The following is an 18,939-nucleotide window of genomic DNA, read 5'->3' on the forward strand; positions in this document are numbered from 1 at the left end:
ACAAAATGAAGCCTTCTTTCTTCATTTTGGTGTTCACTTTTTTCCATGTTTTTCTAGAAGACAGACGACCAGTGGGTCATCCGAATACCATCCGGAATACCGAATTCGACGTTGATTGGCAACAGCTGGCAAATTCGCCTCTAAGGACAACGGTTTTGCCGTTAAAAGGAAGATTAAAATTTATGAATTCCAAACTGCCCATGTTGTATCGATTGGCCTGTCGTTTATAGTGTTTTTTTTTGATCTCATAAATTAATAGGATTGAGTTTTTGAAGGATCAAAAGCTGATATTCTGGTTGTGACGTATCGTATTATATTTCTAATCCTCGGCAAAAAAAAAAACACAGGAATTGTTTATGCCGAATAAATCGTTTGATCGGCAGGTAGCAATCGAACAGAAAGGCCTGTGTAGGCCATAGAAACGACGTTTATGGATTAACAAGGATTAAGCGTTCTTAACTTACTTAGATGCTTCTCGGAAATTGCACCTTGCTTGTCGTTTAGATTTGGTCGTCACCCTCCATCTTTGCTTTTGCAAGCTAACATTTCTAAATCATCCAATGCCACTTCGACGATTGGTATCAGAAGCATTTATTCGAGTGGGGGAGAATTAAAGTTGCTCTATCGACTGCTAAGTGCTCTCAATCAATGTTGAATCTGAGGAAAACAAGATCTGATGGAATAGCCACCACAGATAAAATCCTCGCAGAGGTGATCGTTGAACACAGTCCAGAGTCGACGTGCAAATTCAGGATCGTTCTAACCTACAATGGTCAAAGTAAGTAACTTACGAAGTTTGAAAACTCGAAGTCAACTTCTTGTCCGACCGCTCGTACAAAGTGCGAATGACTTCTAGTGACTGACGTGTTATTGCAGCCTGTGCATAGCTAATTTTTATGTGGTTTTTGATGGTACACAATTCGACTATCGATCATGGTCTGTGAAGGTGTGATCGAAATGGCCGAAGGTTCCTGTTCACTTGTGTTGCATACAAACCTTTAAGGGCAGACGTATGTATTGAGTGGACTACTTGAAGATTAAGCTTTATCGACAGTGTCTATTTAGTTCTCGTAACGAAGTGCGAAGTTATGGCTGGCACTTGTTTAGTTTTAGCTAGACGACTAATGCGACTTCATCTCTTCGCGGTGCCAGAAGGTGTGCAGTTTTGGACAGCACAATACCTCCAATCTTGAACGCAGTCTGACGCTTACGAAGTGATTCATTTTATTATAATCTGAGATATTTTCATAATCACTGATATGCTTATGACCATATCATCTGATTTTTGAATAGATACTTGCAAGTGTGTGTGTAACTGTCGTTATAACTTTGGAAATTTCCACATGAATATTGTCATGGTAGCATTAATAGGTGTGGCAATATTATATTTGCATCTGTTAGCGAAATACGTTATCCGGTTATAGTTGGCCGTTCGTGACGGTCGTCTTTTGTCACCCCAGTTGCATTAGACAGTCAGCGTCCGTGTATATCGTTCAGTTGCAAAATAGAAATACATGGTTCAGGGGGGTGTACGTGTAAACAATCGTATTGCTTACAATTCTGTACAGGCGTAGATCTACGCCGGGCTCTGAAATATTAGCAAAGATCATTTGGCCAACATGTTTGATGGGGCAAAGTTTATTAGCTTCATTTAGGGAGATTAGCACATGCGCGTGTAGTAAGCCATGTCTCTGAAACTCTATAAAGTAAACGATGTCTTCAGTTGTAGACAGGATATGCTTCTAGTCAATGTTAAGAATTAAGCTGCTAGAAAAAGAGCGAGCAAGACCTTAAATTTCATATTCGGTCTTCCCTTCATGTGTTGATGTTGTTGTCGTTACCATCAGAAGGACAGTATGGATGGTTGACTCTGAGAATGCTGTTTCTCGTTTGAGAGTAAAAAACTTTGCAGGATTTCAGCTTCGTTTGCCGAACTAAAACAGGAATCCATGGTGCTTTACTATATATTTCCTACGATTGTTGTTTTGTTGCTGTCGCGCAAACTTTACATTTTGTTAATCTTCAGTTATCAGGTATAGGAATTGTAATGGCCAACTTATGCTGATTCGTTGGCAGATTGGAAATGTATGCACCAAATGAATTTGGATCAACCATTTTCGTTGGACATCGGAGCATCTTGAAATGTAAGAAGGAATTGTCACTAGTCTTTGAAAATTTGCGAGATCTTCCCACAAATAAAACGCGTTTGAATCATTAGATTCTATCTGTTCGTAAGGGGAAATCGCTTCAAACCGAAAAAAAGTGTGGACACTTGAAACGAGAAACCCTTAAGCCTTGATAGCATCCCAAGAGCATAACCAATACGTCTACATGTATGAAGGGAAAGATAGAAAACCTTTAGGAGAACAATAGATTAGGACACTCCTTTGATGTGTGTCGCTGAAAGGTCGAGGGGTACGTTTGACAGCATCGCGACTGCAGAATTGAGACGTCGATCGAAATCAACGGCCGAGGATGTAAATGCGGGCTTTTTCGCTACATTTCCACACTGCCTAGGTTGTTCATTCACAATGAATGTTAAAGAAGATTGCAACGAACGTGGCTTGAGGATTTCCAGCGGAAGCCTTTCCGATTTCAGCTACAGTAATCGGATTGTTGCTCACCATGAGGTAGCAGTGCAGCCAATGGCCTGTCAAAATGATCAAGTGAAGAAGACAGCGGAATTCTCATTGTAGAAACTATTTTTAACAAACATTTTTCTAGCTAGGACACATTGTATGTTATGCCCATGTGGCAACTATATCTTCACCAACGCCATGAACATAGTCAGTATACGCAATACTGCTATATATATATATATGATGAATACATTCAGATGAATAGAGTTTAAATATCAGTTGGACTCAAGGTTGACCTAACCTAGAAGAGCTTAGCCTGTGATGATTATTTTTATTTTACTATACACATTTAACATGCATCTCTCGGCTTTTATTGAAGTGCCAATGCCAGATCCTGGCGAATTGTTTCTGATAGACGCGTCATGCGTGTGTGTGAAGGCGCATAATCGATCAGAGTTATCCGGTGAGTCTATCAGACGTTCTGTCAATTAACGAAGCGTCACGACGTAACACATTGGTAGTAGCAAAAGCAGCAGTCAGGGAAACTATCACCAGCCAACTGACGTATCAACAAATATCTGTTCACACTGTTCTGAGAAATTACCTCTGTGACGGCTGATACCGAGTGGCTGAAGCATTTGTCGCTGATAAGGCGTTCGTTAGCCAACCACAGAGACAAAAAAAAAATTACAGCAAAGTACAACGAGTACCCAGTTGACAGCGCTGATAAACGCCATTGTTATTATAGTGGGTCAATAGATTCAATAACAGATACCATAACAAGTAATGATCAATTGAACAGAACCAATAATGTAAGACTTTCGATCGATCTGCTCTTACTTTGATCTTTGCTTAAGGAGATCTTTTTGCCAGCGAGCGGAGAAATATCTATAGGTACGAATAGAAGTACTGGGAACGATATAAAAGGTGTTATTTTCTATAACAATAAAGTACTTTATTAATAATTATTCAAAATCTGAGAATATATCAGTGTTATTTCCGTTAGAGAAGAAGTACACCTTGCGAAGCTTCGTTGGGACAACATCGAACTCATAGGATAACTGTTCACTGCGCATAAACGCGCATAAAGTTACTACCTTTTAGTACATCGATACTCGCTTTTCTGACAAAAAAAATATCACTGAACATTATGGCAGTCTTGTTAGTTTGGGCGAAACAGTGTCCTCCTGACATCGCGGGGTACTTTTAGTATGCAGCGGCCCCATTGATCTTTTGTTGTAAAGCAAAACCGCTTAAACTGCAACTTTGAGCCGATCCAATTGTTAATCAGTAATCAAACGGTATCTTCATATGAAATACTTAAGACAATGACGGCGTTTCATTGCTACAGAAAGCTATACTTAGTTCTATCAAATTTTACTACTTTGTTTTAATAGAATTATAATCAGTCAACGTTGAAAGCCGTAGCAAACCACTCTCCAGATTTTTCACTCCAGATTTAAGGACGGACTATCTCAATCACCGTTTTTCTTGTACATTGAGGTATCGAAATGAGCTTAGTTATCGGTGACAGCTGCCCGTCAATTAGCGCTCAAAATAGTTCACACGGATCGCGTCTCTTCGAGTCTATTTTGGATTTTGTAAATATTTTAGCTAGATGACGGAAACGTCCCGAAATCCATAATCTGCTATTTGCTCGAAACGGCCGTTCTGTATTGTAAATGCTCACCGAGAGCTGCTTAAGTATCTACTAACGCTTCTCAGAGCTGAGGCTTCCAGCCAATATAGCGCATTGAACGGCAAGCTTATCCTTGACAATAACCATCCATCATTATAAAACAATGGATACACCTTCACTTATTATTTGTATTTGCCACATATCTTTTATTGCATCTGCGCTTTAACTGCTTAGTATGATGTGTACTAAATTAAAAGTGGAAAGTACACAATTTTGTCAAAGTAAGTGCAAGAGTATTGGGTTATGTCGACAGATGGTTAGGTTGTGTTCGTTTTGCTGCAACAAAGATATTAAGCGGCCCATTGCGCTTAATAAAATCACATACCAGATATAGTCAAAGTATAGTTAAATTTTTTTTTCTTATCCCAGAGTGTCTTATTAACAAGCTGCGTCGCCTGTCATTACCTGACAAAGTCGTAACTGTTACATCTTAGGTCACCTCCTAACTTGTATCTGAAATTTCTTATTTGTATATATATATATATATATATATATATATATATATATATATATATATATATATAGACACACACACACACACACACTATACAGTCTATGCAGATTTTTTTCCTATCTACTCTTTGAAAATTTTTTGTTATTAGTTACGAGATTGTGCAGTTTTAACATTGTTATCTGTTTTCTTTTGAAATTTCCTTCCAGTTCAAAGCAAAAATCTATTGTGTTCCGCTCTGCGATAATCTTATTATAAAGGAATTGTTCCGTAATGTTTGATTACGTACTTAGAAACATTGATGACCTTTTTGGAATTCAAACCCTGTTCCGTGTATAGCGTGTCAGTTGGAACAATTATAAGTTGGGCCTTTATTTACCTAAAATTATGTATGCAAATGCAAAGCTTTTCCTTTTACCCCAGCTGTCCAAGATGATTACCGTTCTGGTCAGTACATTGGTTATGGGTTATTGATTTACAAATTTTAAGAAATACTCCATATGATGTCGTAGCGCAATTGTGGCTTTCAGATCTTTGAATCTCGTTGGCATTCTGGCGTAAAGTTTATAGTTCAAATAACTAGCACACAAAGAGTCCAGTGGCGTCAGCTTTGGGAAATAAACAGGGTATTTATTCTATGGGACATCTCCGTCCCGCCTATCTGCCCGAATGATCTTCATCAAAGTTATGCTCTTACATCATGATGAAAATAAAATGTCCCAACTTTACCTACCAAAGTCCTGCCAGATGCATGGTAAAAAAATTCTGGCGACAAATTCAAATAACTGGCACCGGTCACTATAGTGTCAAGATGGATGACCCAATGAAAGCTACAATGCATCTATGTATCTTTGTTGAAACATCTAATAATCAATATATATCGATTACGATACATGTCTATAGGCTATGTTTATAAAGCTACATAGTGTTTCGGTTTGCGTCGCAAGAGATGTGTGGGTTGAATCTGCGTGGACATCAGCAGTAGCGAATCCACGGTGATTGCTGCTGATGGCATAATGGTTCCATCAGCATTTGCTCGAAGTGCAAACCTCAATACCATTCCGATCCCAGCATCTGAACTTTAAGATGGGCTCAAATGTCGCAACAGCGTACGTATATATCGGCAAGATACCGCATGAGTTACTCCACTGGGTGCCATTTATCTAACATTTTCATATTACAATTCATGCGTAAAATGTTTAGGCGGAAAATAGGATTATACGAAATTGTGTTTGATCCTGTTTTCCGCTCGAAAACCGGCAGGAACGTCACCCGTACTTTGCCCAGGCTGAAATGTAAACTTTCAGCGCAGTATAACGCCAGAGGCAGCTGGAAAATCCTTAGAACAACTTTTTTTTGTTGTTATATTACTGAACTTCCAAAGAAAAAGAGCCAAGACCAAAGTAAGTGAGAAGTTGTTTGACATAAGCACCTCTGTTATTATTATTACCAATGTAGTCCCAATAGCTGCTTGAGTAGTATCTGCTATTCAATTTTTCTTTTTTTATCTTCTCTTTACATCCGTCTAAAAACCTTCTATAAATAGATTCATTGCAAATGTTGCTGCGTAGCACAACATTTTGGAAGGTTTTTGCAAGTATTTTCTTTGATTTCTACTTCAAATTAACTGAGCATGGGTAACTTTTTTTGAAAAAGTAAAAATCCTTTGTATATAATATGTTCAAATCGGACCCTTCAATCCAGGGTGAACTGCAGAGACGTACTCAAAACGGTAACTATATTGTGATTATTGCGAGCTGATCGGGCTAATCTGTGCCGTTCTCCGCCTGACCCGATGGTGTTCAAGCGCCAATGTTGAATTGCGGCTAAACTTAATATTACCTACTTTTAGATTAGAAAGTTATAACTCAGATTATAGTTAGGTGTGGCGCAATGTAACATTTGAACTTCAGCTCATATTAAAGACAGTCAGTCCAGTATGTGTGTAAAGCTTTGGTTATAAACGTACTACAGGACATTGTAAGCGTTTAGATGAAAGTCCCCTAAGTGGAAGTGTTCTTCATCGATGTTACTCATATATAAACAAGATGGTTGAAAGCATGTTGAATTTAAGATATTCCAAGGCGATTTACTTCCAGCTCAACCAGAAATGACATCACCACGGTGAGTATCCATCTCAAGCATATATCTTTATTTCTGATGTATATTTATTGTTCTGATGTACATATATATATATATTTCTGATGGATATCGTTTTGATAGAAAAGCAATGATCAATCTGACTGGGGTAATTCAGTTATATTTGGCTGCGTTATTCTCAGAACACCGTGATTAGTTTAAACGGGGAATTCAGTCTTCAGCGCTCATTGAACAAGCACCGCTCATTGAACAAGCACTGAAAGGTATCCTGAAATCGTTTGAGCTGAAGGACAGCACTACGCTTTGCTAAACTTCACGACGCAGGTGTAATTTTGAGTCGCGGAAGCGCGCTCTAGCGGCTGTGCGGTATAGTAGCGGCTTCGTTGATGTACGCGAAGTGTCCGTCTGACTCTGTCCTATTTTAGCGTACGAACATGAGGTGAGTAACGTGTGGATCTATTACAGGCATTGAGTTAGTCCTGGGATTGGATGGAAGTGGGTGTTCGACTCACTCGGAAATGACGCAGCTCATTTAGGCTCATTTAAGGATGAACTCACGACGAAATGTGTTTGTCGTTGAGTCGCTTGGCCGCTTTATTGCATTTATCTCTATCATGAGCCTACTGAATATTATTATATACACGATGATCGTCAAGTTTAGCTACCATACAACGTACATGGAAGCAAATAGTAGGTTTACAGCTGGGAAAAGATAGGTCCCACTATCATTCTGTAAAAAAGTTTGAATTAATCCTGATGACAAACAAGGCATTTTCGCACGATCGATAAAACCTAGACATTACTAAAAACAGACGCAATTATAATTGCAAAGCCATTTTGCTCTAGGATACATTTACTTGAAAGGTAGTGGTTACAAAGTTATACATCGTGCTATGAACTTCTGTTTTCTTGCTTTTTCAGTTTTCTTGCTTCTCGCATGATACGATAATGGCAGCCGGTAACACCCCTGTCAGTTATATATCATCTAATACAGACAGAAGATGAAAACTTACCACAAACAAGATGACTCTCAGCAAACCCGTTTCTGTTAGAGGCTTTAACAGAGCCGTGTGACCCTACTTCAAGGAAGTGCTTGGAAATCGAATACAGACCACGATTTTTGACGATCGAATTCGTGATCGCCTTTCACGAGCTCGTTTCCGATTCCATTCGGAACATATGTAAATTAACCAGCAAGACTATATTGGTTGAGCTCGCGCATTAAAGAAAAAAATACGTTATGGATCGTTGACTACTGATTGCATCTTCACTTGCTTACTTAATCTACTGACGAAGAAGCTGACGAAGAATTCATGGAGCTTCATATACCGACACTTGTTTACTGACGTACAAACAACAGAAATACAGATACATCTAGTCATGCTTAACGCTATTCTACGGCGAAGCTTTCGTATGCGCTGAGGTGCTAATAACACGGATAATAGAACTATATACTTTCGCGCTGTATAGACAAATCGTTCAAGCACTATGCCTATAAGCATTTAGAACTAACATAATAATAACAAGACGGCGGTATCCGTGGTGGGTATATAGTGACGTTGCTAACTGGAACAACGTATGCTCGAAAATTATACAACATAAGCTTTCCTTCAATGCAAACAGAGGCTTTCCTGAAAGGTCATCAGTGTCTCCTCTTATGGCTACAAGTCGCTATTATATCTATTAGCATAATGATAAGGTTAAATTGGATTCATTTAATTTGTACCTCTGATGTTTCTTAACGAAACTAGCCGTGTTTCACCCATAAAATATCCAACCTTTGACCACTTTCCTACGTTTTTACATAAATTTAATGCTTAAATTATCTTCAAAATCGAAATCACTATCTATTCCGCGGTGGGTGAACAAATAGCGAAATTAGAAAGGAAGTGTATATTTGAATCAGCTGTGACTTCCAGTCGTTCCGCATCTTAGGCCGCTTCACTAATTAAGGTATTGGAACGTCCTTTCTCGCTGACAATTCCTTACTTCATTTAAGACTAGGTGTGTCCTTCCAAATCTACGGATCTACAGCTCGGACCCGATTTGGTGCTCCTCAGTTAGACATGCTAAATGAATTCCAATTAAGTAAGATATTTTGTGATTTTCCTAGGTTAGGAAAGATTATGTGGGTCTAATCCGTTTGCTCTTTAAAGCCAATCAACATGCTGGTGAAGGGGCGAGGGGGGGGGGGGTAAACAGCAACGCCAAAATAATTAATGAGCAAATAACTCTTACCAGGGCATTTCAACGTGATGGAAAGAATAGAAACGTTGTCGGAAGTTAATGTATGAACTTCACATCTACGACAAAAAAGAATATAGTTTAAAGCAAAAACTAAGTTTCCGTAAAGCTTTCCGTAAAAGTTCCTAAAGTCCTAAAAGTCCTAAAGTTTCCGTAAAAAAAAAATTTGAACGTTAGTCACTCCAGTGAAATATCGCATTTGACAGGTTCAGGTCCATCGTCAAATGGGTACAACCTCTGCTAAATATACGTAAAAGCCATTTTTGACCTGCGAAAAGCGTGATTAGTGTATGTGACATAACACGAAAAGCAAACGGCGACGTATATATCGTTGGCACCCAGAAGCTGATATATTTCAACTGATACATACTTGCTGGTCGTGGCAATCACGATTCTCGTTCGCCCGCCTAACGCTACCGTACATGGCTCCCGAGCACAAGCGCAATTCTCTCTCTACGTGTCCTTATACATGTATCAATTTGACGGCCTGTTTATCTGTTTATGTTGAGAACAGTTATCGCCTAGACAGATTTTTTTTTTTGCTTTCGGCTGCACTGTTCCTTCTCTTCCTCTTGATTTTCCAGTTATGCTACCGAAATAAAGATGCGCCTATTGCTCTGTGTTTATCCATCGTCTCTTCTCCTTACGGCAGAATTATGCCACGACGGTTTCATTAATAGGGCCCAAACAAACAGCCTAATTAGCGTTGATAAAGCAGCACAACAACGGCCGTATCACATGAGTCAAGTAGTGACTGCCACGAAGACAAAATCGGTAGGGTTTCTTTTTCAGTGGCGCCATCTACCGCAAACGTCTCCTCACGGTGATTAACTTGCTAACGCGTAATGTCGTACGACATCGAAGTGAGTGGACGTTGACTTTTGCAAGTTGACACAGCCCCGGTCAATCGAATGGGTTGAAAGGGGAGGCCCCACACGAAATCGTGCCTGTTGTATACGCGCTGATTTTGATTGCCGATCCGCTTCAATGGATGATGATGACCCACGGCTGGCTTAAGTTAACGAGTTGATAATCTTGTGCAAAGAAGTAAAAAGCCAAAAACGCTAGGCAGAAAGTGGTGCCAAATGGTGATTAAGTCAGAGCTAGGGGTATTCATTGGGCAATTGCTCTGAACGAAGAAATGGCGGTTCACTTTAATCGTTGCTAATCTAGGGGAGATCCGCACCCGAAGGACTAATACGTTTACATTTTAGTCGGGTGACAGATGACATTTCGCAGGGCGAAAAATTCACTCACTCACTCACTCATGTCATTACTTTTTGTCACACGTCAAGTTGATTTTCCTTTGGGTATATCGCGTCGTCAAGAACAGGCAACTGCCAAGGATGTGGCATAATCTATGGAGACTGATTCTCCTACAGGGCGGGTAGGTGAAGGGGTACTTGATTTAGTATTTTGTCGTCGATGTCTATTGAACTTCCATAGTCGGATTTTACAATGCACAAACGACGATGCTTGGTGTAATCTTTTTCTAATGTCCCTTCATGGGCATAGCCCGAACAGCCATGTGGCCCGCTTTTCTGACCACCGCAGATGTATCGTATACTACTTTCGTATCTTACTTCAATAACCAGCTACCGCCAAATCACCAACGCGATTCAATATAGCAATTAAACTGACGTATAATTTTCTTCCGTTCACGTTGAGTTTTCCGGAAGCTTTTTTAGGCACATTAAAAACGAATCTTGGTAGATTGTTCCACCGTTTAGCATCACATGTCATACTGATTGGTTCGTAGCTCAACTCATAGCCGAATTATACCAGAGCGCCATTCTGTTGTCTCCCAGAAGTCACCCACCGTCCAATTCACGCTATCACCTATAAAAGACGATATCGGCACTGCATTACGCTTGCTCGAACGTTAGACGTTTATACATATGCATGGTTCTGTAGTATCAGCAGTAATCGATTTTACACGAAAATACAAACCCTGAAAGTTTAGCGTCACAACACGCAGAGCATAACACAGAGACAAGCACCGGTCGGTCAAAACACAGTCACCAGTCTCCTTCAATGAACAAACGTATTTTTCTTTAATATCCTATATATAATCATTGAAACTTCGTGGTTGCTATTATTAGGGTGACAATGGTTCTCGAAGGTAGGAAAGGCAAGAGCGTCCTACGCGGACTATTAACACTCTCAGCTAGCTAGACTGCAATACGTAAACATGTAATATGTCCATTGCAGATGTTTACAAAGGGGCCCTAGACGTGCCGGGAAGGGGGTGTGCAGGTTTCTTCTTAGGCGTACTACATTTGAATGCAGTAAACAATCCGTCTTGTTCGTGATTAGCTGGTGAATGGGACGTGAACGAAGATCTCAGCTGGGCGGTACGCGGTATTCCGCTGTTGACCATTGCGTTGTCATAAGTGACTGACCTCCACTTCACGGATTTTATCCGGGCCGATCATCATCATCATCATCATCATCATCATCACCATCAAATTATCTAAATTACTTCCCCGAAGCTATTGAGATATAAAAGCGATTATGACAAGCGAAACCCTATAAAAATGACACAACATACAGAGCTGGAAGTGCTTTCCTGACAATTAGATGGCTAGCAGTTGATTTTCCCTTCCGCCTCGTAGACCCTTTGTTAGATCTGTCTACAATATCCACTATCATGTGTAAACGCTAAGAATGACCACTGCGGCCGGCGTTGTTACGACTAACAGAATCGTGGTGACATTCTACGTAGCCAGCTTCCGTCACTGCTCTACCCGGCTTCCCTGTGATACTAGCAGCAGGGGCAGCGGTCGGCCGTTGCGTCGCTTGTAGTGGCCGTAAACAAGTTATTGAAAACGCAGCAAGAAACGGCCAATGCTTAAATGGAAAATAGAATCAGACAAGTAGAATAGGACCAATAACACGATGAGCCAATGCAGCTGTAATAAAAATAGGTCTTGGACCCTGTATAAGTGACGCTAAGGTGTAGTCCTTCGTAATAGAACATCGCAGAAAGCACTAATCGATCCCAGTTCCGCGGGGCGGCACTAGAGATGGTGCGGAAATGTCGTTGTTACCACGATTATCGTGATATCTTTTCAATACTGACACTGCTTTCGTGTCTGTGGTACAGCTGTCGGAAACCTTAGACTACGTCCACTCAAGTACGTAACTGCGTAACAGTTGCTACGAACAGCAGGAAACGAGACCCGTAAAAATGTTTTCTGTCTCTTGACCAATCAAGCAATGGATCTTTATATTATTCTGATAGCGTTTGAATGACTTGCCACCGAAGCCCTTTCCACATTTCGCATGCTCTTGCACCAGCATTTACCACTGTCGCTAGTACACCATCAATAATACTCAGCTTGGCGAACGGAGCATGAAACAGAAATAGTTCTCTACGACCTCGTCCTGGTTTGCAATTTCAACGACTTAGTGATAAGGCGATAATGTTACGTAGACATGGTATTGTAGACAGTTGTAAAGAGGATCGACCGTCTCCGTTCCTTTGTCCGTAAAATACACACTTTTCTATATAAGATCTTTGACGGATTTAATCGAGTAAGCGACGTCGGACTGGCCGATAACAATGTAAAGAACACACAGCGAATGTGGATGGAGAGGAGGCTAGCCTCCGTACAGCGAATTAAAAAATGGTCAATGAAAACTAGTAAAATGATTGTGACGATGATGATGATGATCTATCGTGCGTAATCTCTGGGTGTTTCCCTGCCCGTATTGTTTTCTTAATTTTTGGCGGGCCGAAGGCCCGAATTGCTTCGCAGTGCACGACTTCGGGCACCACGGTATGGGATCCGTGAGGTACTCACGCTCGGCCTTGTCCTTACGCAATTCCTTTGGAAAACGCTTTGGTGGCGCCTCTTGAGAGAAATTTCAGCGTCACTGGCAGATATCATTATTACTGTCATTGGCAGAACTGTCATGGAAGTCGTATGCTAGACTGTGAGAGAAAACAGAATAGTGAGACGGATTACGGGTCGGCTACGGACGCAGGGTGGGAAAAAAAAGGCTTGCAATGTCAAACATGCTTCGAAATTCATTCTACAAATCTGCTAGTGCATACGGATAAAGAACCTGATGCACAAACCCATACACAGTACGTTTCGGTACGAAGGCAACTAACGAGTTCCCATCGATGAAAATGTTTTTTTGTTGTCCACCGACGATTTGTAGCGTTCGCTTGGTACTCGTTTTGAGGCGTTCGTCTATTGTAGTCAACCGGAACAAAGATGGGTACGTTCCTTGCCACCTACCATTTCTGAGGTCGCTTTACCTCGTGAGGTCGTATCGCCTCTTCATTTGCTTTATATTAGAAACGGTGACAGATTTTCGTCAGATGTGATGGACGGCATACTTGATTCAGGACATAGTTTAGATAACAACAGTCGTCGTGCTACTTGCAACATGTTCTCCACTGAGGACTCCCGATTCGCGCATCTTCCATAATAGCCTTACCATATCATGCTGACGCCGTATTGAACGTCAAGTTACTGCAACTTCAAATATATGGAAAAAAATTGTTTGTTAGTAGACATTGCTTCGGTTACAACGATAACAACTTGAATTTCAGACCGCGTATAGGTCAACTAATATGATATGTTTGCCGATTTACCATCTAAGTGATTGTTAACGATAAGAAATGACCGCTTTCTCACCTATACACCGTTGATATTTACCACAAGTTTATCGAGAAACACTTCCTTTCTTCTACTGGAGTGGGTATTCAACGAGCTTGAACGAGATACTAGAAAATGCTATATTGCGTATCGGTGTTCTTGAATAATATCGTTTACTGAGGGACATTCTATTAATGCTGTGAAATCAAAGGACATCTCTACAGGTAACGAGGCAAAGCAGTAGTTTCGAAATCGTTCGATGAAGTCGAACTCCGCGGGAAGATTTTACCTTTCCATACGCGTCGTACTGTCCGCTAAGTCGCTAGTCAGGCTGTTTCAATACGAGCGGGCACAGAGCCATCGGTGATTTTGCATTGATGTTATCTTCAGAAAGCGAAATCGCCGTGCTGCTTTAATGCTGGTACATTTGTAGACGAACTTTAGGCCGGCCTGTGAATTGCGCATGCGCTAAAGGATAGTTTTCGTGAAACTGAAGACCAGCCATCGACTACGACGCCTAAAGGCGATCGCCGGCAGAACCATCATAGCATTTAGTTAAGTTCTCCTTGGCAGACAACACTATGACAATTAGGGGATGGGATGAACATAGTTCTCAATAATTATCCTATGAACGCACCTCACGTAACGGAAGTTGCATTTTATAATACTTGAAACACGCACGGCAATGCCGACCATAAACGTAGGTGTCTTTAAATTGCTTCAGGAATTATAAGCACAGAGAATATGCTCTATTAAATTCGTAGTTTGAAAAGTAGTCAGTACAGTTGAATAAAAAAAAAAAGCCTATTTCGTCCATATTGATACTTAGATACTATTTCAATTCTTCCAAGATTTATCCTTATCAGCAACGTGTCCTAACTATGTCGCAGTGTTTGCTTTTATTAATACTGACGTATACGCTTGTAACGCTATACTAGTAATTATGGCTAGAGCTTCAATCACTTTTTCACACACAATACAGATTAACCACATGGCTTGTCCTTCGTTTCACATGGTTCTGTAAGGAACTCTTTTGTTCTTAAATCAACTATACGCTATTAAGTAACTACACGGAAAAAAAAATCACTTTTACTGGCTGCCTAAACACTAAGAGTCTCCTACCTTTAGGGGTCCTATTAGTGAGCGACACAAGTTGTACCATTTCTACAATAGCGATGAAGACGAGACAAAACTATCACAAGAGATTATCTTCAAATACGTCCGTCGTCGATCGGCTTTACTGCATCGACTCACATAATCATCATGTGTTGGGGGGCTAAGGCAGTAGTTATCGACTATAGCAATGGCTATACTTAGTATTTTCATACACAAATTCCTTTATTTGTTGTTACCCGCAGAGGGGCAATGAACAAACCTATAGTAACGTAATGGCCTATCAGATAAGTGCTCTTCGGATATTACTTGTTTTCATCAGAAGCTTCAATATCAGCAAGGACAGGCACGCAAGCTGCGACAACAGAAGCGCACCGTTAATAAATAGCCACGATGATGTATTGCTGGTAACACTAATAAAATCGTTAGAGTTGGATGCGTCCAGGAACAGGGAGTACGAGACTACTAACTAGTAGGACGATACGGCTTTCGCCTGCGCCTACCTGTACATGTACACCCCTTTTCTGAAGGAGGGCATTAAACCCAAGCATTCACTTAACTATTAAAATCACTTCCATTTTCAATAAAACAACCCCTTCCCCCTCCCCCTCCCCCCCAGGAAAGGAAAACACGCTTACACCTGTCTGGAAGCGCACTACTTCACTGATTTACGGCATTTACAACTAAAGGTCAACACGTACAGGCCGTGATGCATAATTTATTGACCCATTCTAATCTAGCACGACCACAGTACGTAGATAGTAATAATGTCCAGGACTCATGAGATCGTCCTACTAATTACCCACATCGAGCATCTGATGCTGTACGGGAGGATAGCTAATTCATATTTTTAGGTTTACTGCAGTAGCGATGACATAACATCGGTCGGTAGCGCCAAACAATATGGATGAGTTGAATAAACAGAGCAGAATGAAGGGGGTGCAATCTACAACAAACATTGGACCTGTTTAAAATCATGTTGCAGGTAACGAAATTTTTTCACGTCACGACAGTAAAAAGTTATCGATTAGTTCGTCATACACAGACAACGTATGCCGGACAAAAACAGTCCCTCTTAAATTACCATTTAATGTGTAGCATCGTAAGGAGGTGCTGCAATGTAACGTAAAACTCCAGCCATTGTCCTGTTATAAGTATCTCACATAAATTACTCGTTTTGGGCGAACTCTCACAACGTGGGGTCATATGCCACGCACGTTTCCACATCGATGTGCGAAAGAAGATAGAGCACGTCGAAAATTATACCGAAGAAACTACAACGGTATCTCAGTACCTCAGCGCAACAGACAAAAACAAACAGGATTTACAAAAAAGGAAACATCACGCGAGTTGTCCAGGTTGCTTTCGCTGATGTGTCTGTTGCAGTAACCGCCGCCGGTGCCAAAGGGTTTATTGAAAGGGTCAACAGAGCAATATTTATTTTGCATTTTGATGAAAAATGGTTTGCTCCCGGTTATCGTCGATTATCTCCCGCCGCATCACGACTTTCTAATGTTTCTCCGCTATTATACGATTTTTAAGATATTTGCATTCGTTTGTTCATACGACCCATTTTTCAGCGGCGGAAGAAACATGGATAAGAACGTATGAGATCGGTCTCGGCAATAGTTAACGACGCAAGTATCTAGGGTCACGTTGTGAAAGCCGATGCTCCATGAAAATATAGAGTATAGGATGCTAGACGTAGTCCCTATGATTAAATAGTCAACAATCTGGCCATATCGCAGTTGTCAGTAATGCGAATTGGTCCATATGAAAACGACTGTTACCTTTTTGTTGGAGGAATAGCGGCTTAATTCGGAAGGCGCGTCAGGTTTAGCTGTCCTCGACAATAAAGCTAATCATTTTGACAGAAAGTATAATATTTACATAGCTTTCCTATAACAGGACAAATCGATACTATCATCTAACACAGTGGCGTAACGTTTGTTGTGTGTTAAGATACATAAAAACCCCACCGATCGCCGCTAACCATCTCACGTGGTCATTCTTTAGACATGGCCAGCTTGACAGGCAGGTGCAAAGGACATATGCTTGCTATCTGTTTAGCAACGTACATAAAACCTTCTTTAATCACCCATTCATCGTTGTTAAAACAGGACCAGCGCCGTCATCACCTCGGCTGCAAACTGATAGCTCCTTAGACAGTAACTCACACTTTTCTCCGTACTATCGTCCATGGCGTCATAATTAAGACAAGACAGCTTCGTCTATTTTCTAATAGATGACGCCATATGCTGGCTTTAGGCATACACCGGGAGGGGGCTAGCCGTTTCAATATGGATAACGACCGGCTGAGGATGAGTTACTACTTGATCGAGAATACACTCGACATGAAGACGAATATCCTTTAAGGTGATTTTTTTTCTTCATTCATGACCACTCGTATACCCATAGGTGCAAACAAATCATCAGAAAGAGAAGCGGAAGTTTCGAAATCTATAGAGGGCTCAGGCGATAATATATATACTAGTTCTTTTGTGACAATTGTCCCAGTGTTAATCTATAAAGATGTGCAACATTTACACGATACCGTCCGTATAACGTAACGGGATTTTTTTTTCGATAAAATCTTCGTAAGATATGGAGATACGCCTATACGGGTGCCTTCGATCGCAGGGGAGACGCACAACAATAACCACCTATTGTGAGCGATCTGTTTGAGCAGCAATAGGCTCGCATGCGCGAGCTGAAAATGGTACTTGTCTATATAAAGGGGACTGGGATGGTATAACCGAACTATGCATGATAAATATTATGCACTGCTTCACAGCATGTCCGATGTTAGCTAGGGCATGATCGCATCGTGAAACAGTTACTTCAACCGCTCAACGGATGTTTATTCTACGAACGGCGCCGTCCTCGCGTCGAAGAAGGTTAAACTAGTACCCCATTGGCATTATCACTACTTCTTCAATCAGTGGTAATTATCACGGGTTGGCCCAACTCCTGTTAGTTAAAACAAATGCCAGGGCCTTGACAACATGCCTATGTTGATGGTCACGACAATGCTGATGGCGTTACGACTTGATGGCGCTATATCTCAGCCATTGGAGACAGAAATAAAAGCGTTTGAAGCTTTAATTTGGCTAGCTAATAGCCGAGTCGAGGTGACTCGAACTTTGAAAGGGTCGCTGATTCAAACGCCCGTTCCTTACCGCCCAATATATGCATACGCTAAACAAAATGTACAGAGAAAAGGTCACGGTGGAACCTAAGTAAGTTTCACATATTCAGATTTCTCTAAAAGCCAACGGTGTCAACAAGGTGATTCGGTTATAATTGCGCGTATTGAACATTCCAGAAAGGTTTACTTGATGGGCGCTATCTGTAACGAATAAAACAATACTGCGGCTCCACTTCAATGAATAGTCTGGCGATGTGTCTACGTCTGTTAGCTTGACAACGCGCTATGCTTTAAGGATGACGCTGGCGTTGACTGTTCGCGTCTGGCATAGATAATTTCAGTTATGGCTTGTGAAACAACTAGCACGCGCCTCGAGCCACTTAGTACTCTCCCGCTTTATGTTTATTGGCATGACACCTGTTCACGGTATACGTGTACTGCCGGAAGCACTTCAATCCTTCGAACTGCGTATGTGATTTATCGTGGGGGCCGGAACCGTGACGGTATATATATATTAATATACTATTACATGGCATATTAATTTCATGTCTTCAATGCTTAATTAACATCTTAAAACTGTCGATACTTACAGTTAAATGTTGACTTTCGTTTCACTTAAGTAGGTCAACTTCAGGAAAAAAAGTTGACCATTGCTGGTAGGTTTCGTGTTAAAGTATTTATTGTACGATAGGAAATCTAAAAATATATAAAAAATAGGAAGCTGGGACGGAAGCTATCGCCATAGAACAGGTCCAACTAGGATCTAAGAAGTTACCACCCAGCGACGGCAATGTCAAACCAACGGGCGGATTAATATCAACTCTTCCCTTTACTACGTCTTATTTTTACACTGCATTGATACATAGCTTTTTTTTTTGTCGATTCTGTTTAATGTCATAATTTCCCAAGTAAAGATCCGTTTGTACTGATTGCGGCGCTAAACGTTCAGAATTATTTCGATGCTATTCAGAAAACATGGGCGCATTGAGCTA

General features: G+C 40.8%; 1 protein-coding gene and 1 long non-coding RNA gene across 7 annotated transcripts in view; one reads left to right on the forward strand and one right to left on the reverse strand.

Annotated features, from left to right (window-relative positions):
- LOC111249894 (uncharacterized) overlaps positions 1–18,939 on the reverse strand; it is a 75,296-nt gene that overhangs the window by 55,802 nt on the left and 555 nt on the right. Inside the window, exons 1-2 of one of the 4 annotated variants that reach the window (XM_022804359.2) lie at positions 13,976–15,331; positions 9,444–13,560 (exon numbers count right to left, since the gene is read on the reverse strand). In XM_022804359.2, the coding sequence (XP_022660094.1) occupies positions 9,444–9,497 (54 nt within the window). In that variant the 5' untranslated portion in view covers positions 9,498–13,560; positions 13,976–15,331. Of the gene's footprint in view, positions 1–9,443; positions 15,332–18,939 lie in introns of those variants that run through there. The other 3 variants (XM_086982381.1, XM_022804365.2, XM_086982389.1) reach the window with 3 other exon arrangements.
- Positions 83–18,450, forward strand: LOC111249913 (uncharacterized). 3 transcript variants are annotated; one of them, XR_015322919.1, is made up of 4 exons: positions 96–778; positions 6,829–6,853; positions 7,012–7,268; positions 7,751–18,450. It is a non-coding gene; the product is annotated as an uncharacterized LOC111249913 (long non-coding RNA). The 3 variants fall into 3 exon arrangements; XR_015322920.1 differs by having other exon boundaries at positions 83–778; positions 2,077–7,268; XR_015322921.1 differs by having other exon boundaries at positions 97–778; positions 6,704–7,268.

Source organism: Varroa destructor, unplaced genomic scaffold (genome assembly GCF_002443255.2).
Source record: "Varroa destructor unplaced genomic scaffold, Vdes_3.0 BEIS01000001.1, whole genome shotgun sequence".
Taxonomy (NCBI): Eukaryota; Metazoa; Arthropoda; class Arachnida; order Mesostigmata; family Varroidae; genus Varroa; species Varroa destructor.